At 40.0% G+C, this 25,515-nt stretch overlaps 2 protein-coding genes across 10 annotated transcripts in view; one reads left to right on the plus strand and one right to left on the minus strand.

Annotated features, from left to right (window-relative positions):
• AOPEP (aminopeptidase O (putative)) overlaps positions 1-1,995 on the plus strand; it is a 196,330-nt gene extending 194,335 nt beyond the window's left edge. For 3 of the 7 annotated variants that reach the window (XR_015946224.1, XR_015946222.1, XM_060280103.2), the window contains one exon: positions 1,213-1,759. The gene's annotated coding sequence lies outside the window, so the exon portion shown is untranslated. Of the gene's footprint in view, positions 1-78; positions 415-1,212 lie in introns of those variants that run through there. The other 4 variants (XR_015946220.1, XR_004691556.3, XR_015946221.1 and 1 more) reach the window with 3 other exon arrangements.
• Positions 1,996-6,746: 4,751 nt separating this feature from the next.
• The window catches only part of FANCC (FA complementation group C), a 72,852-nt gene continuing 54,083 nt past the window's right edge, over positions 6,747-25,515 (minus strand). For 2 of the 3 annotated variants that reach the window (XM_035099631.3, XM_088653261.1), the window contains exons 8-15: positions 23,700-23,856; positions 18,309-18,361; positions 16,189-16,288; positions 14,308-14,383; positions 14,066-14,147; positions 12,052-12,223; positions 8,763-8,963; positions 6,747-7,420 (exon numbers count right to left, since the gene is read on the minus strand). In XM_035099631.3, the coding sequence (XP_034955522.3) occupies positions 7,277-7,420; positions 8,763-8,963; positions 12,052-12,223; positions 14,066-14,147; positions 14,308-14,383; positions 16,189-16,288; positions 18,309-18,361; positions 23,700-23,856 (985 nt within the window). In that variant the 3' untranslated portion in view covers positions 6,747-7,276. The remainder of the gene's footprint in view (positions 7,421-8,762; positions 8,964-12,051; positions 12,224-14,065; positions 14,148-14,307; positions 14,384-16,188; positions 16,289-18,308; positions 18,362-23,699; positions 23,857-25,515) is intronic. The other variant, XM_088653260.1, reaches the window with a different exon arrangement.

Consider the following 25,515-nt stretch of genomic DNA (forward strand, 5'->3'; position numbering starts at 1 on the left):
TTCAGATGAAGACCTCTCTAGCGAGGTGCAGAGCTTAGCTGATTGGTGAACAGTGACTGATTTCCTCTTTGTTCACAGTGGCTAAGTTCTGCACCTGAAGAGAAGGTGAGATGGAAAACTCTCTTAAAATGTTGACCGCTGCTGTAGTAGTATCATAGCACGTTTGCCTGGAATCTAATTTGCAGATTGTAACAGGCGAAGAAGCTGTGGGAAAGATGCAAACCCTGAATGAAAAGAATCCACGTGAGAAAACCTTTGCTTGGCTACAGTATAGATGTAATCAATAACTGTGAAAGAGCATAATGCTAAAAAGTATTGTATTTTATAAAAGAATGTGCCATTCTTAAAGCAGCCCAATGTGTGCAAAGTCCAGTGTGTATTTTGTTGATATTAAATGGCTGTTTCTTATTGGAACTGTCCCCTTGCAGCAGATACTGTTCCTGGCTGTCGATGGACCCGTCCTCCGGTGCCTACTGAGCTGATATCAGTTCTGATTTTATATACTGGCTCAGTTCAGCAGGAACAGGAGTCGAGCCCTAAAGCAAAAAAGATTCTTTTCTAAATGCACAGACGTCTATGAAAACCTAGCTCTTACTTCATGTCTGAAACCAAAGATAGAACAGACCAGTACTTTGATGTGGATCACAAACAAATCCTTACATGGACTACATGCCATGCTCTTGCAAAAGGAGCTAGTAGCTTTGCCAGTGGGTGAAGTATGTGTAGGCTGTGTCAAGTTAGGATTACTCATTCAATGAGGAAACATGCTGTAGTATTCTGGGTACTTCATTCTGACATTCAACCTACTAGTTGCTATTTTCTGAACAGTGGAAGAATGTTGTGTTGTTGCTCTTCTTTGCAATTAAATAGAATTCCAAGGAGGCTGTGCTGGTGGTTACAGAATTCTCATAATACTGTGGTGTGACTTTTTATACTATGCTGTGGAATACTGGACCTGATGTCTTCTCAAGTTACATTCAGCCTTATGACAGAGCATGTGACATTCACATGAATATCAAGTTCCAGTTTCTACTCCATTACATCTGTTGCGATTCTCTCCCACTTCATGCATACAATGAAAATTAGATTGAGAGAGATGTCCCCTTTCAAGAAGGATAGTAAAGAAAAGCCATCCCCTACATTACTGAACTTTTTTACAAGCATTCCTTCACTGTGACAGAGTAATAAGTTTTACCACTGTTTCCCTTGCAGGAAAGATCACAGACTTTTAATGTATCTTCTACAAAGGCTGGTGGTACTAAGATTTCATTGACCTTGGACATCAAAGGAACAATTTATGTGACTGCTAAAACAATAAGCTGACAAACATTTTACCCCTTACTTTTCTTTGCCAGAGGGTAATGGCAATGAAGCAGGAAAAAACTCCAATATCCCCTCACTTCTGTGTCTGTGGCGCCAACTTACTATCTGCCAGAAGACACTTTATTGTAATATTTATCATGAGGTATTATGCAAACCAGGCCAGAAAATCACCAGAAGCAGATTTATTTAAATAGGTATTTTGTACTAATTAAAATGGTGCCTACTTTTGCATTTCGCAAACTGATAATTAAAATCTGCTGCAAAATTTAAAGTCTGTTTGGAACAAATAAGTAATTACTACCGTAATCTAAATTGTTAATACTGAGATTGTGGACATTTTTATTATGTTTAGCCCAGCTACAGGGAAAAATAACTAGATGCAAAATGGCCCCTTTGGGGATGTTTTCACTAATAAAAGAATATGAAGAAAATTGAAGTGACAAAGAATATGAAGAAAACTGAAGTGACAAAGTCTTTCTCAAGGTCTTTTTTATGGGTAACTTATTGCCACAATATTGTGAGCACACCATTAAAACTCTTAACCATGAAATATAATAGTGACAAACTAGTCACATCACTTTGCTATGCTACTTATTAATCACAGTAGTTGTAGAAGTCCTGTCCTGTAAAATAATGGCAATAAGCTTTATAAATAAACAATTTTGTAAATCATGCATGTGCCAAAGTTGTATTTTCTCCTTTGTATTTTGTCTCAAAATTATCAGTTGGTTTACTGATGACTACAGAAAGAAAAGGAGAGAATCAAAAACCTTTATGAATGCACAAAACCAGAAACTCTGTTCCTGCTTCCCTTCCTTAGGGGCATTCACCAAGTGCCCATACGCACACAAGAGAGCTTCGCTCTCTGTGGCACCCAACTCAAAAAGAGTTCAGTTCCCAAACTCTAATTAGCTGAAATATGCTCCGACAGTCCTGGATTCAGTCTTCCAAATTCAGGAGAAATCTGGAGTTTGTATGGCGCCATACTGAGTTACTGCAGTCACAGTTAATGTAGACCTTTTGATGTATTCAAGAAAGGATCTGCTGCATTCATGAAGCAAGCTATGCTCTATTTCACAGGGGTTTTTGCAGAAAATAACAAAGTGAAAGCAAGTAATTCTTTTGTTGTTCAATTGTGAAAGATGCAAAAGCTGAGTAAGGCAACTCAAATGTATTTGCCACTGTACATGAAGAAGCTGTTGCCTTTTTATCTGTCCTTGTGATTTTATTTTGATTTGTTAAATGTCAACATATATACAGTATATACTGCCAAGCATCTCTTAGCACAGCCTGTTAATCTAGTGAAAAAGCATTGCCTTAAATGCAGCACCTATGTTGTCGTCGTCCTCTATGGAGGTTCATGTTTAGCTTGTTTCACTGTCAAACAACAGGCAGTGGTTAAAGTTCCTACATTGAGTTAATAATTCCCCCTGGATTACATAGATATGCCAACTTCCATTTGTTAAATAAAATAAACTCCCCCCCCCCAATATCATACCCTCCCTGGTGGGCAAGAACACATTGTGCTGGCTTTTTTTTTAATTAAAGATTTTCTTGATTTACAAAGATATACCGGTATGCAATGTCTCTCGTAACATTACATAACAATAGATTATGCCATACTATTGTTAACTATATGCTGATTTGCCAAATTGGGTGGATCAGTAGTCAAATTCACTATAAGGCAACTTCTTTATACTCTTGTCTCTCTGGGTTAGAGCAGCACCCTTTGCACCTTCTTTACCCTGTAAAACTCTGGATCACGGTAGTGTAGAAAAAGCAATACATCAGACATTGAGGAAGAATTCTCATATAATTGCTTAAGGCAATACAATTCATCTAATAAACTGAAGTTTACACTTTTTAAAGGGTCACACAAGACACTGCTGTGACGAGCTGACACAAGTGAATTTTGTGGTGTTTTGCAAGAGTTGGTTCTATGACATGTTGAAATCGAGTAAACCAATCCAGAAGTTATGCCAAATTACACAGATAGAATTTGAAGCCAGAGATTGGTAAGTAGGGCTGGGCGATATCTGGTTTTCAACATTGTGATATATCAGCAGCTAAACATTGTGACTGAAGGCTGTGCTTCGCCAGCTCAGTTATTTTGAAACTGTTTTCACAATATGGTCTGCAAACAAGTGTTGGACGATGTATCAATACATCACCCAACCCTACTGGTAAGGTCTTTAGAGACTGTTGATGCAGTAAATTAGGAATCCTAGGCTGCCTCTTCATGCACTTGTTTCTTTTCTAACAAACATGCATCAAAGAGTTAAACAAGACATAGGTTTTTTAAAAAAATTCTTAAGATTTCTACCACAAATTGGAATAATTCAACTTCATGTTGAAAAAAAGCCCATAAAGCATTACAGTAGTGTACCTATTTCCTTCTTCAGAACCAGTAGGCTTGCTTGAAGAAAACCGTGCAGAGGACTTCCATTTAGCTAATGGCACTGAAGTTTCCAAGAAGACAAAATGAGAGCAGAAATAGATGCAAGGTCTGCAAAGCCATCAGGAAAAACGAAGCATGCATGCTGTCTTCAAACATAGAACTATTTGCCTGACCCAGTGCATGAAGGAGTTGTGACATAATTTACAATTAAAAATTACAAGAAACATGGAAAGTGGAGCGGTGTCAAAATAGGAATAATTTAGGAATCCACAACACTATCCAAGGAGTTACTGTAGTAATTTTTTTTATCCCACACTGTAACAGATTAGCTTAATTGGCTAATAAAGAGAACTACTATGATTAAACCAAAACAAGCAAAAAGCAAATTTAAAATAAACAGGAGAAAAACCAAATTCTTAGCAGTAATGAATTCATGAAATTGTTTTCTTTTTCCTCTCTTACTATTATTTAAAGCAAAGCAATTGCCTGTACAGTACTGAAGCTTTGCTGCTGTCAGCTGAAAGTAGCCTGGGTTGTTTTGAGGGAGGGAGGCAACTTCAGCCTGAGTTAGCTGCATGATGTTGGGCATTAAAAGGCCCCAGTCAGTTTGAGTACACTTAAGCCCTTCAGAAAGCAGCTCTAGAGGTTTTAACGCCTTTTATATAGTCAGACAGATGGCTGAAGGAAGATAGCCAGAATAAGCAAGGGAAACTCCTTTTTGGCATTTGCTCTCGTATGGACCACCCCAATGCAAATTCCTGGAATCAAAGCTTTTTTAAAAGTTCAGGCAAGCATTTGAAATAAAAAACACATCAGTTTTCAAGCATTAGGCTGCTTGGTAGGTGGACTTAAACAGACCCACATGTTGATGTTACTGAGAATTATGAGCACTTAAAGCACCTGCCAATATGCTGTTTTTCTAACCTTGTTGAAGACTGCAATGCACAGACTGCAAAGAGTCCAATAGTTAGTCTAGGAGCTCCACAGGTGTAGAGCAGTAGGAATAGTACATGGTGAGTCTCTTAAAAGAGACACCATGGAACATGTGTACTCTGTATCCACGGGTCCTTTTAAAGGACTCACCCTGTACATTCTCTAAATAAAGGGAGGAAAGCAATTCTGCCCTGCCTCTAAATTAATATATTGAAATATGAGTTTTTGTGGAAGATCATATTAGAACAGGCATCCACAAACTTTGGCCCTCCAGATGTTTTGGACTACAATTCCCATCATCCCTGACCACTGGTCCTCTTAGCTAGGGATCATGGGAGCTGTAGGCCAAAACATCTGGAGGGCCAAAGTTTGGGGATGCCTGTATTAGAATATGCAAAGTATAATGAATAAACTTGTATAAAAGTTTATAATTTGTATGCATGAGTGGGAGGAGCACATGCCAATTAGATAGCACAGGGAGAGAACTCCCCATCTTTCATCCAGCATGATTTATACATTATTGGAAAGCTCCCTCCTCTGGCTGCCATAACTAGGTATAACCACCTCAGGCCTGTTCCAGTCTTGTGATCTGAGTTGAACCCAATTAAATTCCATCCCAATACACTGAGCTGTGCACTGAACCCACTAATTTGTAATGCAGAGCTTTCCCAACTTTTCGTGTTGGTGGCACACTTTTTAGACATGCATCATTGTGCGACACAGTGATTCAGTTTTGCATAATTTCACGACATGGTAATTCAGTTTTACTAGCAAACCGGAGGTTAAACTAACCCCTTTCTTGCCCTGGGAGGAGCATGGGGAGCATTCATGCGGCACCTGCAAACTGCAGCTGACGCACTAATGTGTCACGACACATAGTTTGTAAAGCTCTGTTGTACTGGCTAGTTTGCATATGGAGATGTCTGCCAACAAAATACCCAACATCTGAAATAGCCACATCATAGTTGGAATGGTGAAGGAAGTGCTCCCTTTTCTAGATGTTTTATTGCAATATACCATATTTTTCATTCCATAAGATGCCATTTTTTCCTCCTAAAAAGTAAGAGGGAATGTCTGTGCGTCTTATGGAGCGAATGCGTGGTCCCTGGAGCCGAATTGCTCAGGGGCTAAAGGCAGATCGTGCTTTTTTTTTAAAGAAAGAGCTAAAGGCTAACAAGAAGTAATGAGCCTGTTGAAAGGAACCCGCTCATCAGCTGACTGCTAGAGATAGCGGGAGGGAGATAAGAGAGCTAGCTCCCTTTCCAGCCCCTCCCAGCCCCTTACCTAGGCCTCAATTGTTGTCTGCAGAGGGAGACGGTGACTGGCTGATTAGATTATCTGTTTGGAAACTCTAGAAATGGGTCTCTTTCCTAGAGAAGCTGCAGAACTGTGAATTGAACTAAAAACAGGATTTTTTCCCCTTTGCAAGGAAACTCAGCAACTTTGAGCTGATCCTAAAAAATGGAACCTTCCCCCTTTGCAAAAGAAGCTTCCTCAAATATTTAATGGGGGAGGGCAAAGGCACTTAGGCCTCAAGGAGTTATGCCTAGGACAATTCAAGAAAGCAAAAAATATAATTTTTTTGTTTTCCTCCTCTAAAAACTAGGTGTGTCCTATGGGGTGAAAAATACGGTATTCCATATTTTAAGAAGTGTGTGTGTAAGAGTTTCATTATCCACACTTTGGGACAAATCTTGAATGGAAAGCTTGCCAAGTGAACTCAGAAATGAGTAAACATCTAAGTGCATACTTTCTGGGAAGTATGTCCTTTCTGTAAATAAAAAATGTGAAAGATTTCCAGACCAATCTACTATTTCTTCCCACTGAAGTCTCTCAAGCGGCAAACTTGGGAACATTATGACTTGGTGCTTCTAAATATGTGAATTGACTAGTAGGGTGTAGAGAGGCTTGTTGTGAAGGAAAAATAAAACAAAATTTGTTTGTAAGCTGCACAAGTATTTTCTTGGCATTGCTCAAAGGCGGCTTGTGGTTTAGAAAGGTTTGTGGTGCACATTGCTGTAGCACACTTGCTGACTAATGCTCTCTCAACAAAATATAGAATCAGAAGAAATATAAGAAGGTGACTGGTCACTAATCTTGACACAGGGATTTACTTCCAAAGGAATAATTAACAACCACTTGCTTGTGATAGGGCTTATACTTTACAAAGCAGAAACAAGCAGTTGTGTAGCTTCCAGAGTATGAAAAGACCCCATTAATCACGTAGCTTTTCTCACAAGTTCTCTCACAAGGCAAAGACAGAAAAAGATTGATCCAATCCATGCTCAGATATCACTTCAAATTTACTGGTTTTCAGCTACATAAGGAAAACCCTCCAGTACAATTACATTTTGTTTTCAGCCTTATGACTGAAAGTCAATTAGAATAAGCTCATTTTAGGATGAAATCAGAGAGTGACTTGAGAAAGGTCAGATATAATACTGCTCACAACTTCCATATCAATATTTTTATCTTTACCATTCAACTGTACATACACATAGACATAAAAGGCTTTCATATTTAAGGAAGCAAAAACACCAAATACCTTCTCTCCATCCTCCACCTGGCTGTTCTGATTAGTTAAGACTGACTAGTGGGCCAAGCTGAGTATCACAAAGAAAACTAAACTCCACATTTTAGTTTTAGAAGTTGATCATTCACCAGCTTTACAGTGCTTTGATATTTCATTCCAAGTTGGCCAATTCTATTTGCAAGACGAGTTAGAAGACCAGTAACTTCTGGGATTTCACTGCCTGCAACTATAAACTGAAAGGAGAGAAAAAACAACAGAGAATTGAGAAAGTATAAATGCTAGTATTTAGTAGAAAATTACACTGTTCACAGCTACATAGTTCTTGTAGAAGACAAAAGAAAAAACAACCAGGGAAACCATCCCAATCTACAACACGAAGAGAAAAAGCCCTTTGGGCAGGCAGCAAAGTGACTAGGGGTAGGCAACCTAAGACCTGTGGTCTGGATGCGGCCCAATCACCTTCTCAATCCGGCCCGCAGACAGTCCAGGAATCAGCATGTTTTTACATGAGTAGAATGTGTCCTTTTATTTAAAATGCATCTCTGGGTTATTTGTGGGGTATAGGAATTCGTTCATTTTTTTCCAAAATATAGTCCGGCCCACCACATGGTCTGAGGGACAGTGGACCGGCCCACGGCTGAAAAAAGTTGCTGACCCCTGAGGGAAGTCATCCCCAGTGCTCCTCTAACTTCCACACACAACTTAGGAGAAAAGCCCATTGTAGCATTGCAGGCGCCCTCAAATCGCTACCTTCAGCAGCACATGGGTCAGTGAACTGACAGGGATAACAATCCCCATCTCTTTTCCACCTCACCCCCCCATCTCAGAAAAAAAAGCCCTTTGGGGCCTTGCAAGAAGGCAGGCAAGCAAAGCAACTTTCTACACGTCTAAAAATAAAGTGATATTGGTGACCTCTTTTCTCGGTTCTGCATTCAAACTAGAAATGAGTTCCTCTTCACAGAGGAGGAGGTTCCACAATGCTGTTCGCAACACATTTAAAACTATTTTTAGGAGCACTCTAATTTTCTGAGTTCAACAGTTTTGAACCCTAAACAGCCTCGGCCTAGTATACCTGAAGGAGCATCTCCACCCCCATCAGTCTCCACCTCCGAGGGTCTTCTGCTGGTTCCCTTGCTGTGAAAAGCGAAGTTACAGGGAACCAGGCAGAGGGCCTTCTTGGTCGTGGCACCCTCCCTGTGAAACACCCTTCAGATGTCAAGGAAATAAACAACTATCTGACTTTTAGAAGACATCTGAATATTTGATGTTTTGGCATGTTCCGATATATGCTGTGAGCTGGCCAGAGTAGCTGGGGAAATTATTATCATCATCATCAACAACAACAACAACAAAAAACCAGAAGTCTCCCCACCATAACTTTAATCCAGGTGTAGGAAAATGATATACACCACCTTTTGGTTTGCTCCACCATGTGACACAGGCTGTGATGAGTGCACACGCAACTAAGGCACAAGCAGGGGCTTCCTTGTTCACAATGGACATTCTGCAGTATTTTATTTGTTCATACTGGTAGATATCTTGCTATCAGTTAAAAAAATGAAGAAAAATACTTACATGGGTAATAAATTCTTTGGCGACTGTGTGTCCAATAGGAGTAAACAGCAGAAAGCTGATTATCAGGTGTGTAACTACCAGGTTGCTACTTGATTTGTTTTGTTTTGTTCCGCTGCTAACTGCAGTCTGCAGATCTGTGACAGAAATAACTGGAGTTCTGAACAAGGCAGTCAGATGGTCACATACAGATCTTGCTTCCACCTGTTGAGAAGCATTGCGAGGAATAAAAGTTTGCAAGGTGAAAGATAAACATTTGCTTTCTTGAGATTTGCAGAAAAGCACACAACTGATTCCTGAGCCAGTGAGGGAAGTTCACAGGGGGAGATATTTTGCATTGTTTCCTTTCTGGACCACAAAGAGCAGAATGAAGATTTCAAAAGAACAAGAAACTCCCTGCTTTTGGTAGTCTTGAAAAACTAAGCACCGAGGACCATGAGATAGGGTTAGACCTCTCTTTTTTTTGGTAAAAGAAAATGGTGAAAGTCACAAAGTGGAATGAAGTTAGGTTGTTCTATTGTGGGGGAAAGAACAGAAAGCTACAGCAGCTACAAATCAATTAATCCCCATGCAATCTGACCTTGTCTGATAAAAAAAATCTGATATGAATCCGGGGGGGTTGGGGGTTGGTTTCCTTCTAGTATTGTTTAAAATACACCCCCCCCCCCGGCACCTTCCCCTCTTGGAGCAGCCAGAACAAACAGCTTCTGGAGCCAAAACAGAGGCAGGATTTGAGTGTTTGTGCATTAAAGGAAATTATTGGCTAGATCCTAAGAAGTATTACTTAAAAATATTTGCTACATAAAAGGCACGGCAGGAAATGGAAAATATCTCCTTCCTGGCAACCCTAAACACACTAGTTTTAAGCAATTTATTTCCATATTGTCATTGGGCCAATGAATGTGGCAGGCCGGATTCTGGACCTTGATTTCTCAACTGGGCAGGAAGAGGGTAATCTGAAAGTGGGGGATATTGACATCACCCCTCGTCATGGTCAGATTTAGGCTTTCAGCACCTTCTCCCCTCTGCAGCAGTGGGGGAACCTATTAGGATGGGCCGCCCTCATAGGCTAATGGGTCCAATGGGTTTCCAAACGGCTCTATGGGATTTTCTGGCTGATAGGACTGGCACTTCTGTCAAAGCCCTGGCTGGGACTTCTGAATAGCTCAAGCCATTGACATGACCACCCCTGAGCGCCTTTCTCCCACTTCAGGGAACCCGTTTAGTCCCCTGGTATACCCCAGAGCTTAGGATGAGGAAACAAGTTGGGAGACAGTTTGAACACAAGTGGAGGAAAACTCTGGTCGAATGAAACTGAACACTGGTGAGGACAGGTGGCAGGGAAGACAACAAAGTAGGCTGGGCCAGGGAGCTGATTAATGCCTCCTTGCAATATGGGGTGTTCCCCGCCAGCTTGAAGGAAGCAGTGCTAAAACCACTCCTCCAGAATCCCTCCCTGGTCTCAGAAAATCTACAGGTCTATTTCCATTATGTAATCATACATAAATTGATTTCAACATTAATGTAACTTCTGGCACCCCAACATGTATATAAGGACTGCAGTTTCACTCTTTTTATTTTGCCTACTCAGGTTAAAATGCTCCTTCTCTCTGTGGAAACTGCTGCAAAACCACATGCTTAAAGCGTTTTTCTTTTATCCTTAATTTCAGTTTTGCAACTGAATAAAAGGGGGTGTGGGAGGAGAGAGTATTTACTGGAAAGGGTCAAGTTAGGACATGAGCAATTAAAGAAATTAAAAGGTGTAAACAGAACTAAGTCCTGGAAGCATTTTAATGAAAGAAGACTCCGTTAGTAAAGGAAGTGACAATTAAAATTTCCAGAGGTTACTATTATTTTGTGGTGCCCATAGATCAGCCCATAATGAAGGTGCCAGGCTCACTGCTGTAGTGCAATTTTGCATCAAGAGAAGACTGCATTCTAGTGTCACTGCATTTTTTACTACTACTGTCACTACCATTAGAAGCAGAACTATTCCCTGAACTTCATTAATGTACAGAAAACTTACTGTGTACACTCTTATTTGTGCAAAACACAAGAGGCACATAGAGATATTAATAAGCACACATACTAACATGGAACATAGAACTGCTATCACTCAGCAGGTCACCTGAGTCACAGCTGCTGCAGCACCTGATTCTATCCCCCGTCTGCCTTTGGGCAGTGAGCATATAGTGCACAGTCAGGAACAGACCACCCAGTTGCCAGAATTCAAAGGAATGCCATGGGATAAAGTTGATGGGAACATCCATAATGGACTAATGTGAAGAGTGTACATTACCCTAGAACAATGCCAGCTGTTGGGAAGGGGAAGAAATAACCCAACATAATTGTGTTTCATTTATTTTTAACTTGAATTATTTTAGTGAGCTTTCTGGATAAAAAGTCAGGATAGAAATCAACTAATTGGCTAACTGAATAAAAGCTCCCATGTCTTTAAATGAAAAGGGTACTTGGCAGTAATTGTAAGTCAGGATGCCTGCAGCTCCTTTGTCACAAGATCACTATGATTTTTAAAGGTATATTAGACAGGAAAGGTTAACCTAATGTCACTACTGTTGGTGATAATGGAAGAACTGTCTCGTTACCACCACACCAAGTTTTAACGTGATCATACTGTGAGACCACCAAGAGCTATACAATTTTACTAGTGGATGATTCAAGAGTGACACCTGGCAGTGTAGAAAGCTAGCTGAATAGAGATTATTACATTATAAATGCTAAATGGACAGCTAGCATTTTATTCACCTGCCCTACTAATAGTCTAATCCTCAGAGCTGCTGTGGCCAGCAACAGACTTAACAGAAAGTCTTGTGACTGGAAATTTTAATGAAAGGAAGATCCCTAGAAACAATCTCTAAGCCTCAAACCAGGCACAGGGGACATCTGGGCCACAGGCCAAATTAGGCCTGCTAAGGGTCCTAATTTGGCCCAAAAGGTCATTTTCTTCAAGGCATGGCTGCCTGATGTCATATGAAATCAGGTACAGGGCAGGCAAAGCCATGACTGCAAATGCACTCCCAATTATTCCTTGCCAAGACTGCATTCAGTGCCTTTTAAATTTCCTGCCAGAGGCAAGGCCCACTTTCCAAGCTCCCAAATAGAGCCAATCCCTGCAGAAAGTGGGGTTTGCGATCAGCACTGAATTTCAATTACAGCCTTGGCTCAAATAACAACTGTGGCAAAAATAATTCTTCTAATCTAAACCAATGCCTCACATTATAGACATATGGCCGATTACTGAATTCTCACACACATAGCTGGAACTACCCACCATTGTTTGAGTTCTCTGCCGATTCTCTTCACCTGGATTATAGTAAAATGCCAAAAGCCACAACATAGCATCTGAGGATTCCGCTTGTGACAACAACTGCTCTGCTGCGATATCAGCCCATTCTCCAAAATGAACAAACAAAAACCAGCTCTCAAAGAGGTCTCCACAATATCTGAAATAGCACAAAATGTATTTCAGTTTTTCCATTAATTATAATTTTAAATTTCATCATAGATTCCCAAGAGGTGCTCATTTGGAACCTGTGCAGTCTTATCTGCACATGAGGCAAGGCAATCCATAGCAGTGCAATAATATTTCATAACAGGAAAAGTAATTCCTTCAGCGGAGAGGTATCTAGCAATTAATTTCCAATATGCACTTAAATAATAAAAAGACAGCTTACAAATATTTTAGACATTTTTCTTAAAACTGCACTTTGAAAACTGTCTTCTGCCTTCAACAACTTTTACATGCAAATGAAACACAAACTTTTTTTTCTCATGTAGTATTTCTGTTACGAGATTACAGTGATACCTCTGGTTACAAACTTAATTTGTTCTGGAGGTCCATTCTTAACCTGAAACCATTCTTAACCTGAGGTACCACTTTAGCTAGTGGGGCCAACCGCTGCCAGTGCACAATTTCTGTTCTCATCCTGGGACAAAGTTCTTAACCTGGGGTACTTCTTCTGGGTTAGTGGAGTCTGTAACCTGAAGTGTTTGTAACCCGAGGTGTTTGTAACCCAAGGTACCACTGTATAGTGTTTGAGGAGCTGGCCACAGTTATTTATTTGTTTGTTTGTTTTTTAAAAAAAATATTTTAGGCCACTTTTCTGATCAACTATCCATCCAAAAACCTGGGACGTGGGTGGCACTGTGGGTTAAACCACAGAGCCTAGGGCTTGTCGATCAGAAGGTCGACAGTTTGAATCCCCGCGACGGGGTGAGCTCCCGTTGCGCGATCCCAGCTGCTGCCAACCTAGCAGTTCGAAAGCATGTCAAAGTGCAAGTAGATAAATAGGTACCGCTACAGTGGGAAGGTAAACAGTGTTTCCGTGGGCTGCTCTGGTTCACCAGAGGCGGCTTTGTCATGCTGGCCACATGACCTGGAAGCTATACACCGGCTTCCTCGCCCAATAACGCGAGATGAGTGCCACAACCCCAGAGTCGGTCACTATTGGACCTAATGGTCAGGGGTCCCTTTACTTTTAAGGTATACGTGATAGTGCATATATTAGTAAAAACAACATACAGAAATGCAATTTTTAGGAGAATTTGCTTGGGGAAAAGTGTGTTTTAAGAGAAATGCACACTAAAAGACTGACAAAATTTCATGAGGACATCTTTAACCCCCACCCCACCCCCCACAAACCAGAAACCAATACAAAAATGTAGCAAACTGAGAGCTGGAAAAATGAGCAATTGAAAAATCATTACTAGGGAACAGCATATTTCAGGAATCATTTCCTTCCCATATGATCCTGGTCAAGGATTTTGCTCACCTTCTGAGCCCAATCTTGTTGTCGTTACACTCAGGAAAATCTGGCTTGCAGCAATGAGAGATTATGGTACAAACCTCCTGTTCCTGCTTTGGCTAAACTCATTTTGTTTTGGCCTCGCCCACTAACCAAAAGATTAGCCACCAAGGAATGCAGTTCTTGGGCTGAAAAGGGTTCCCCAGTCCCCACCCATGGTTCCATGCAAACAAGCAGCTCCACCTGCTGTCTTTTTGAGCACAGAAGATGCTACCCCACTGAACTAAATGGGAAGCCCTTGTAGACAAGAGTGCTCTGAGACAGCAATATACGGATGGACTGGGCTACTAATGTCTTCCCATTTGTTTAATTTCAGGCTTGCCTTGTTGTTGTTTGTTGTTGTTGTTGTTTAAACCAATCCAGTAATAAATCAAAAGGGAATGAAATTTAAACCATCAAGCTACCCCAAGCCAATGGCATTCCCAAAATAAAAGGAAAAGGAAAAAAGCCAAAAAAGAAACCATTGCTACTGTTGCTTACCCAGTGCACTTTGCTTCTACTGTTGCTTTGAGCATTTCTGCAATGCGGGTCAAGTGTTGATGCAAACCAGTAGCTGGGAAGTCTAAAAGATAAATATTAATAGGAGACATTTGAAGTGAAAACCAAAATATGCACTATTTTGTATTAGAGAAAATTCTTAATGAACTAGAGGATTTGTAATACATCAATCTCAGAAATAAACACAGCTGGTAATATGGAAAGCACGTCATAGCTGATCTTACCTGAGGGATGTTTAAGCAAAGCCATCACAAGTGAATGAGGATTATGAGGAAAGTAGGCCTTCAGTGGAAACTTGAGCTAAAACAAAGTCAATACAAGTATCACTTATGGACTAGTTCTTAAAACTTACCCCATCAGAAAATACGCAAATACAGCACAAAACATGCTATTCGTATTGAAGGAAAGGAACCCTACAGCTTGCATTCTTACAATGCCACAAACCTCATGACTTTTCTCAAAGTTCTCCTAGCCAACTTTTAAAAAATCCTTTCCATGTCAATATAGAACTGGCGAGTTGGAAGGGGTGATCTAGAGGAAACAAACCATGATCCCAAGTTGAGAGTTGTATTTGATCCAGGGATCATTATTTGTTTTGCAATCAGTAACCCAAGAGGAAACCTTCCCTGGTTTGTCTTGGTTTCCTTCCCAAAGTGAGCTGGGAGGAATGGAAAGAAATGCACAGTAAACTATGGTTTATGGCTAACCAAGATGTGTGAATGCAGCACACATGCAGATAAAGTCTAGCTTTGTAGCATTTTTTTGTGAGAATGAGTTTTTCTGTAATATTACTATCTGAACTTCCTGAACTTATCTGCCCACAACAATTACATATGGTTACAAGACTAACATGTGGTACCCACAAGGCTGAATGAACAAAACAACATTTTGTTTCCAGCAGAAGTTATCCATATATTTTATATCCATATACACATATCTTTGGAGAAATTCTGACTGTTTTGCAGTCGTCCTCTACATTAAGGAATTGTGCGGAACTCAATACATGCACAGTTAAAGAGCTACAAGCACTCCAGCCTGCATACCAAACCAACACCCAAGTATTTCTCTTCTCTAATAGAGTGAAAATGAAATCTCATGCAAACAACTTATAGAAGATCTAGTTAATGTTTTAAAAAGAGCTTAACAACAAAGTACACAAACAACCTCTACAGCATAGTTGGCTCCTAGCTATTTGAAGGGTGTGTGGGATCTTGGATTATGTTCTCCACTCAATCGCCCCCGCCACCCTGAGGCTGAAAAATGTGCTGCTGCCATAGAAATAAAGCTACATAAAATTAATGGGAGTGGCATCTGTACATATTAACTGAGACAGCTGCAATTTCAACTCTAATTTATACCTTTTGAAACTAAAAGAGAGATTTAATTACAATGCTAATTAGTCAATTACTGTACTAGTTCCAGTAAGATCCATCCTTTCACTAACTGTTCCCCCAATAAATTTTAAAAGTCACAATGCAGTATTTGGTTTTCTGAAAGGGGAAACAACTCATATGGGAATGAAACCTGAAAAGATTATGTGGCCCCAAACTAAAACATCAGACTATCAAGCAAGGATACCACCTTGGTTGCCTAAAGGAAAACAAAGTAATGTGAATGGTACTACAGGTACAAAACTATAGGGAAGAATCAGACGTTACTTGAGGGTGTTAAGAAGTAGGGTCAAGTTACAGTTTTTCTAGGTGTAAATCTAGAATATTTATTCATTAATATTTGTTGAGAGAGTGTGTTTGTGAGAAAGAGAGATCATTAACTAGTAGACATCCTTATGAGGCGGAAAGGCACCCTAGATCCATGATGTAGTAGAGAAATAAAAAGCATAGTTTTGTCAAATGGACAGTTTATTATAACTTGTACAAGTATATAATCTACAATTGTGAACTAATACTGTGAAAATATTTTGTGGATTAAGCCCCCTCCCCCTAAAAAACCTCTTACATTTTATGCCATTCATTTACTACAGCAGCAAGGCACTATTTCGATCATTGTATTCTTTTAGCACTTTGCAACCTAAAATTGTTCTTTTTATACTACATTTTGAAGGATCTCGTTTAAAAAATAATAATGAAAAATGGAATTCAACTAACCTGCTTATTATTCTTGTGGTATGCTTGAACAAAGCACTGTGTAAATACCTGCATTACGGTCATTACTTCTGGTGCTCCATCAGTTTCCAGCAGTGCATTCCTGAGCAGCAAAAAGTTTAAGTATGACAGGTCAGATTATGAGTGTGCCAATCATGCAACCATTAATTGAGAGAAGGTAAAAACAAATGAGAGCATTCTTCCCATGCCCTGGGCTGTGGTTTTAAACCTATCTAGCTATTATGCAAACCTGGGAAATAAAATCACTAACTTCACTTTGCTGCTGCTTCTTTTTTTAAAAAATGAACATACAAATACCATTCTGCAATATAATTGCTGTTATTACAAATCCAATGTCAATCTACAATTGTTTTACCTTGTTTTGGCAACTGCAAACCCTCCAGCTACAACTGTAAACACAGTATCTAGTTGCTCAGTTTCTTACATATAAAATCTCATACTAGAGTTTGCTCTGGAAGCAGGGACATGAAAGGAAGAAATGGCACAGCTTTTGTTTGGTGGCATCAAACCTCTGAGCTCATCCCCTGGCTCTGGTTAAACATGTTTCCTCTTCCCTAATCTCATTCTCCCAACTCTTCAGCATATCTGTTTTTGCTGTCATAGTAATACTGTTGATGCGCAATAGGCATTTTGTATGTGGATTATGATTTGTGTGCACTAGGGCATTTCTGCTCTCATTCCCCCATCTTGATTTGTAAGTGGTTCATTCTGTTCAAGTTTCCTTGGAGAAAGCTTGGGCAACCTTCCAACATTCATCATAAGCTTTGAAAGAACTCGTCTGATCTCTCTGCTAGCTCTCCTCACCTGGTCTCCAGAGGTGAGAGCTCACCCTTAGTTCCCATGCTTCCAGTCTGCAGTGCCTGCATGCTCAAGGAGAACTCTGGGCACTGGTTTTGTTTTTAAAAATCTTCCTTCTAAGGAATTAGGAATTTCCCCAAATTCCTATCAACAATGGAGGTTCTGAGCATCTCATAAGTTCTAACTGCAGATAAAAACAACAGGAACCTAGGACAAGCTCTCCTGCTGCCAGTCTTCACTGATACAGGTTTCCTTCCCCATCCTGCACCTTAGTATGTCCAGAAAGTAGGGAGAGGAGAGGAATAGGCAGCAGAAAACTCTAGAACTGATGAAGGGTTACACCACTAGCAAATCCAAAACAGGGAGGGGTAAATGTTCTTGCTGGAAATGGCTCAGTGATTTCTGAATTGTTGGGTGGGGGAAGAGTTCACTTTTAGCACGTCCATATTTAACAAGGGATTTGCTCCTAAAGCTCAGGACCGTCTTAAGCACCTTTGGCGTCCTGGTGCCATGGTGCGACGGATCCCTCCGCCGCCCCCTGCCGCCCCATTGGGCGGGTGGGTGGGCTCAGCGCACCCGCGAGGGTGCTGCTGCGCGACGGGCGGGCGGGCTTAGCACGCAGCGCTTAGTGCTGCGCGGCCGGTGGGCGGGAGCAGCTGCGTGGCGCCCCCCCGGCGGGCCGGCGCCGTGGCACCCTGCGCCACCCAGCCTGGCCGTGGAGCCGGCCCTGCTAAAGCTCCCTCTTATTCAAGTTCCGAACTCGAAGACAGTCTAATTACTTATTTGATATCCCTTGAAACTATCTGAAATGAAAATAATTGTAAAAGAAAACCACTTCCATCAAGATCATTCAAATTTCTTTTCCTGAATATTTCTTGCCACTTTTGAATTCTACAACTTATTTAGTTTTCATGGGCAGATAAATTTCAAAAACCAGTATCTTCGTGGCATGTAGTGGAATCAAACAATTAAACAAAAATGGATTCCATTATACTTGGGACATGTGTGGGGTGGGGGCTGCTATGATAAAATGTGTATGTAAGTACCTCAAGCACAGGCTGGTTTTTCTACTATCAGTTATACAACATCCTGCATTTAATTCTTTGCCACGCAGTGGAACTAAGCTGCGTATGTTGTTCCCTGGATCAGATTCTCGATATTAAGAAATTCTTCATAATTATGTGAATACTATCACAATATATTTAAAATATGGGAACGCTGGGACATTCAATGCAGTTCTATATTATTTACTGATTTGGGATGGATAGGCAAAATCCTTCCACAAAAATTGTATGTAATCTTACTTGAAAATTTCGTCTATAGTTCTGAAGACAGCCGGATGACATGCAGCTTGGTGCTGTTGCAAATAACATAAGAACAAATAAGATAGTTTAGACAAAGCTTGTATCATAAACTCAACACAAAGCAACAATACAAACAACAGCTGATCACCAAAGCATGTAACTCTAATATAGTTCTCAATAGATTGGAGCTGATAGTCCAAAACAATAGTAGGGCACCAGGTTGGAGAAGGCTATCTTAGTCCAATAACTTAAATGTGACTTCAGGGGAATGACTGAGACTAACAGTGACATTAAGCAAATGAGGATGGTTTATTATAATAAAAATGGAAACAGGAAATTAATGATGAGAGCCTGGTTGTTTTCAAGCTACTGAAATTAGTAAAAAAAAATTGAAAGATGCATAACTTCTAGAGACCATGATGCAATCCACTACTTTTTTCCAAAAAAGGAGGAGAGAATCCAGTAGGGTCACAAGTTATATTACTGTTAACATGTTAAAAAGTTAAATGGGGGGCGGGGGCGCGGACCACCCTTTCCAAGCTTGTTGTGTTAATCACCTAGTCTTTGAATTTCCAAGGACAATGGTTTAAACTTTCTAACTTCATGAAACACTTGACACATTAACTTACCTGCTATGGAACCTCTTGCGTGTTGCTGAGGATTCTGAGTGTTCTAGGGTGTACACTTTATTCTTGTGGGCTTGGCTTAGTAAGAGTATTAACTGACCTAAGCTGATCATGACCATACATTTCCATGGGTCTGTTCTGAGCAGTGGTGCCCCATACTTGTGGGTGGGTGTTATCAAACCTTTAACAGGTATAAAAGTCCCCCCCCCCCAAAAAGTACCATTTATTTTCCCAGGGTTCATTTTTCATATCCATTATAGATTTGAATGTCTATTTCAAAGGTCTATGTAACCAAATTCGCAGGAGGCAAGTAAATATCTGAAATGATGCTGTCATGAGGCTTGTTTTGGGTGTTTAACAATATGATTTAGTAAAAGTCCTGTACAGTATCAGTTTGGTCATTAGCTAAAGACTGTTTCATCTGAGATTTATCAGTGACTGTCAGAGGTTATTTTTAACCTTTACTATTACTCTCAAAGTTAAAAATTAATGAATATCAGCATTCAAAAAATACTAATATTTACAATACACAAATTCACCCTATTGATGCAAAGTCCACTTTCTTATACATATTTTTTCTTTTTAAAGAAAATCAGCCACAGGATAAAAAGATGGGTTAATGGCTTTCCAGACAGTTTTTATGACTAGCTGCCCCAACTTGGAGCACTGAGCAAACAGAAATTGTTCCATCCACCTTTCATGTTGAGAAAGCTCCACTCCAAGTGCTCAAAGCAAATATTCATGTAGCCAAGCCAGCTACACAGGGGAAAATATTTTGAGGAAGTATAGATCTCACAAAGCATAAAGGCGGAAATGAGAAGAGAACCGTTAGTCTAAACATCTTCTCATTTTTCCTCACATCACTATCATATTGAAAAGATTACATGTCACCTCATTTTCATGTTGTACTCCAGTGTTTTGCCATATAGTTGCATTTAAGTTATCATATTAAACGTATGCCACCTAGTGTTCATGACTATTCACAGCTGGCTTTATCACATACAGTATTTGTAAATAAAAAATAAAAAATCACAGATTGTTGAAGAACTGCCATTTCCAAATTCCTTGTGATAGTGAATTGGGTGATATATGTTAAAATGCCAAAATGTAGGCAGGAGGTGTAGTGCCTTTCTTGCACAGAGCAACTGCTACTAGACTGCTCAGTTTCACATATTTGTACAATTTGGAGGCTGGTGATTTTCATATTATTAAGGTTAACACCACTATCTTTTTTAACCATACCATAGAATCCTATTTACTAGACATCCTTTAACACTTCCTTAACTTTAGCAATGGTCCTGCATTTTTACCTTTCTTTGCCAAGAAGAGTAACACACACACGCACACACACTTAAACACAGTAAAGATAGTTGATTCCGTAACAAAATGTTACACTGTAGAGTGTTGCCCCTCCCCAAAAGTGACAATGTAAGTTTGAATTCTTTTTCAGCTGTGAAGTTCTCAAATTAATCTACCTCATAAAGTTGTTGTGAAGCTAAAACACCAGGCTTTGCAGGACACAAACAACTTAATAAGTAAGCTTGATCATGTCCATACGTAATTTTAGTTTGCAGAGTCTGCAATATCAAATGCATTTTGGAACCAGTCAAGAATTCTATGTAAGATTAACTAATAGCTTGGTTTAGCTAGCAATAGATTGATGTCACATGGACTTTTTTGGTTTCTGTCTTGCACTGCAGTATCACCTGCATTGATTTTTGGTATTCTACAACTTTCTGTTGAAGTTAAGCTTAACTGACATTTAGTTTCAAACACTGTGTTCTATTTGAAATGTTACATCAAATGTTTACATGCTCAAAGAGTTCTTAATAGAAGACAGAAAATCTCTTAAGCAATACACAGTTGTTAGTGGAATCTAAATAAAAAGCTGTCAACTTAAAGAATCTGACAAAATCTGCACAAAGTGAAATGAAACATTTTTTAAATACAGTATTTAAACTAGCCTAAGAGCGTCAGAAACTGGCAGGTGCTTTTCCTTGTCAATACCCCTAGCTCTATCTGAACTCCATCTTTTTACAAGGGTAGCCAGCAAAGGGCAGAAAATAAAGCCAGGTTGTAGTGCGTATTTAGCCAGTGAGCTATAAAGGCTTTGGTTCCCATCTTCCCTAGTCCCATTGTGAAGGCACACTCATACTGCTGTCAGCTCAACTCTGCACCAAATACTGAGGTCACAGGAAGGGAGAAGGACCAAGTGCTCCTCTTACCGATGGTGGCACCTGTTTCAGAGAGATCTCTTCCCAAATCTTTCAGTCCTGTAACAAAGCCACTATTTTCACAGCAGCTGCCACCAAATTAGTTCAATGCATACAGGATATGGGACAAGTGTGTTTACCAGTTTCTATTTAGCAATAGTAGCAGCTTCAACTAAAGATTCCAAGATGAGAGGCCAGGGAGAGATCCTTACCCCAAACTGGTTACTTTACATTAACTTTTGTTGAAATACAGTGGTACCCTCAGGTTACAAACGCTTCAGGTTACAAACACTTCAGGTTACAAACGCTTCAGGTTACAGACTCCGCTAATCCAGAAATAGTACCTCAGGTTAAGAACTTTGCTTCAAGATGAGAACAGCCCCATTAGCTAAAGTGGTGCTTCAGGTTAAGAACAGTTTCAGGTTAAGAATGGACTTCCGGAACGAATTAAGTTCTTAACCAGAGGTACCACTGTAGCTGCTACTATCAGAAAGCCAGGACACTTTGTCCACTTCTCTAGCAACAAAACAAAACAGCAAAAGTCTCATATTTGTCAACTCCCAAAATCCACAAGATTGGCCATTTGTGAATGTTGTTTTCCTCACAGTTGTGGAGCAATAAATTATCTTGGGGGCAGATGAACACCTTGGGATCAGTTTCAGATCTCTTGACACAAAAGAGGCAAAGATATCAAGACTGAAAAACAAAATCACATCAAATCGAAAGCTGGGAACAGACTGTATTCCAAAAGCAGTTGCTCAGCTGAAATTAACTGGTGGATTAAGCATCCATCCCAGCAGATATATACCCATGTGTGGGCCACAGCCTCCAGTTTCTCATGCTATTTATGCAAACAATTTTCATGCTGTTGCAAGTTGCACAAGTATCACCTGCTGGTGTTACTGAACAGAGTTGGCCACAGAAGACCAGTGAGTCCAACAGAATGCTTTGGCATTCATGAGAAAATCACTTTGGTGATACCTGTGGCTGGGCATCAGTGCAAAAAGATTGCAACATCCATACAACTAATTTCTGACAATACCTGTAACTGTTTCCCTTCCCCTTGCAGTTCACACAAGCTATTTGCCTGATTATTTTGGTATGTTTTACGCACACACCTTTAACCATCTGGAAAAAGAACTAGTGTTACCTACTCCTGAAAATCAAAACAGTATTTATAGAGGACATTTCACTATGTGCAACCTGTATAACACTTATCTTTTGTTTTTATACTTCCTAGTAACTATAGAATTTCCATTACCAATTTCATTTTTTTCCCAAGGGATGGAAACACAAGTAACAGCACACCACATAAACTAGAAGTTACTAGACCATCACACTTTAATTACATTTGGAGCCCTAATATAACAGTGTTGAGTATCATATTTCTTCCATAATAAAGCACAGCAGTCTTCCACTACCAAGACTAAACTTTAAAAGTTGCTGCTCTGTATACTGCTCGATGTTGTATTCTACAAGATCCTGATATATAACATTCTCTTACATCATTCAGGCAAAGCCCTATTGAAGATACATTCATGATTGCATTAGAAATATTATCAATTACTGTCCTGGTTGCTTATTTATTTAAAATAATTGTAACTTTAAAAGAACAGGCTTATCTCTGGGATTATTTCTTTGGTTCTTAAAGGACTGTGGTTCTCTGAATATCCAATGGCAATCCAAAATTATGCCTACAGACTGGAACTGTACAGACTTTCCTTTTCGCTTGAAGCAGTTACATGGCAAGCTTATAATGTGAAACCAAGGACAAAAGCACTTGGAATTGCAAAAATCTCTTGCCTGGTTATGAAACTGAAGTAGTTCTTCCTACTAGATGGGTGGGAAAGGTAACCTGGAGGGGAGGCATATAACTGTTGAGAAACAAAAAGAATCCTTGCCATCTTTAATTGGCTGCTCTGGATGAGAGGGGCCCATCCCTCAGCACTAAACAACCCTAATTACAGCCCAATTAGAGGCTTCTTTTTACAAATGCATTCAAAATCAATGTTAGCCAACAATAATATTGTGTTGTTAAAATGTATAACAGGAAGTCAACTCATCAATAGGACTCCATGAACTGAAAACAGAGATGTTATATATAGCTTTGTTAGCCCTGATAATCGTTCAATAAAAACAATTAAAAAATGAAAATCACACCCTTTTTTCTGACTAATAATACTGCACTCTCAGATTAAAACCTTAAAGCCATGAATGATTATGCTATTTATTCTTCTACTTATTAATAGGACTATATGGCCAGGTTGGCATATAACGCTAAACCACGGTTAATGTAAACCGAGGTTTAGAAACTACCACCAAAGTATGGTTTATGAGTGTGGTTTATTCACGGTCAAGCCATAAAGCCGCGTTCAGATGAACAAATAAACCATGGCTTAGTATTGCATATGAACAAAACCTACATGTACCACTTGGACTGCTTGCTCCAGAATATACTTTTATTGTGTATTTTAGAAATATTTAAAGGACCTTTGGTACAACAGGAGCAGCAAAATCTTAGTAGTTTTCTAACGCCAGTACATCCCACTTACTAATAAGGAAGATTTTATCAGGCATGCCATTTCTTCCAGTGAACTTGGCTGAGTTGAGATTAGATTTTCAAGATTCTGCAGCACTGCTTTCTCCAGACCAGGCAGATGGCGAAGCCACAACTGCAACACAGCAGATTCAGGCAAGAAAATCTTTTTTCTGTATTGGAAAAATAAATAAAATGTTCATCTCAGCCTCACTAGTTTACCTTTTATGAAACAGATGTCTTGTGACTGGCAATGCCCACCTCAGTAGCCATGTTGCTACATCAGCCAAGGCCATATCTGGTCCAGCATTCTGGCTACAATGGCTTACCAGATGCCTATAGGAAACCCACAAACAGGACATGAGGGCAATAAAGCCATTGTTCATGCAAAAAAACATTGTAATAGTGATTGCCAACAACACAGTCTCAAATTTCCAAATGGGCCCAGAAGGTTGGGAACCCCTGCTCGTAAGGTTTCCAGTGTCTGGTGGTGAATGAGACTTTCTCCCCCTACATTTTAATCTTGGGAGTCCACATTCCTGGCCACAAAACTGCCCTCCTTCCTTTAAAAAGAACATAAAATCATATGCAAGTCCAGAATTTCTTTTTTCATTGCTCTTTCATAATTGTTTCCAGTTGCTGTGCTAACTGAAGCAAGCTGGAATTAGAATAATTACAGAACAGTAAGAATAATAATTAGCAACCTTTTCTTCATTTTATGAACAATTTCCAACTTACTGCGTGCACACTATGCCCATGACCAGAAACAGTGTTCTGTTGTAATGTGAACTTTTTCTATGATTTATTTCTGTAGATCATAGCATTAGTGAAGTTGGCATAATCTATATACAGTATTAAAAAATGCAAAAGGGGCATGTTGGTTGGTCTCCACCTCTCACCAAAACCACTTGACCAATGCCAATGAAATTTGGACACAACGTCACATGCGCATAACCGAGTGTCCACATACAATTTGCGTACACAGATGACACTCCAGCACAAGATAGAACCTTGTTTTGTGGACCTCAAAACTCAGACAGCAGACACTGCCGGGCATGCTGGGAAATAGAACCCAGAAGCTGCACCTCCAAGGGCAGGACAGAGTGCATCCTGGGAAATAGAAGGCCAAACCTGCGTCTCAGCAACCAATACAGTAATACCTCGGGTTACGAACACGATCTGTTCCGGGTCGCAGTTTGTAACCCGAAAAAGTCCCGAACCGCCATTTTGCGCATGCGCAAAGTGCTATTTTCGGCGGCGAAAATACTTCCGGGTTTGCACAGTTCGTAACCCGAGTTGTTCGTAACCCGAGGTGTTCGTAACCCGAGGTACGACTGTATGCTATAACTGCCAGAACGGCCATTCCTCCAGAAAGGGCCACGCTGGGATCCTGCCCCTAGCCACCCACGTCCCAAAACACCTCAGCTCAGGTTTGCAAGGAACGGAGCTGGGGATTCGCCTGCGTTGCATATTATGATTTATTAATATTGGTAATAGCAGATAATAGGATTATTAGCATGATACATGATAAATGATACTTTGGTTGCTATCTCCCTTGCATTTGTTCTCTTCCCTATTCTAAACTAGTAGCCAATCACCCTTATCTTCTCCCCTGACAGGCTTTTTTTCAAATGACTTAACCTAAATTCTTCCTTCTGGTCAGTGGCTCACTGCTTCTTATGGACAACTGTGAACAGGTAACAATCTGACTTTCACACTTATAGGAAATGTTGCTGCTGTCTCCCACTACCTGCAGACCTTCTCAGTTTCAGATTGATTTCAGCCCATGGTCCCATAATGAAGGTTGTGATATATTCTATGTTGGCTTCATC

This window comes from Zootoca vivipara, chromosome 10 (genome assembly GCF_965207765.1).
Source record: "Zootoca vivipara chromosome 10, rZooViv2.hap1.1, whole genome shotgun sequence".
Classification (NCBI taxonomy): domain Eukaryota; kingdom Metazoa; phylum Chordata; class Lepidosauria; order Squamata; family Lacertidae; genus Zootoca; species Zootoca vivipara.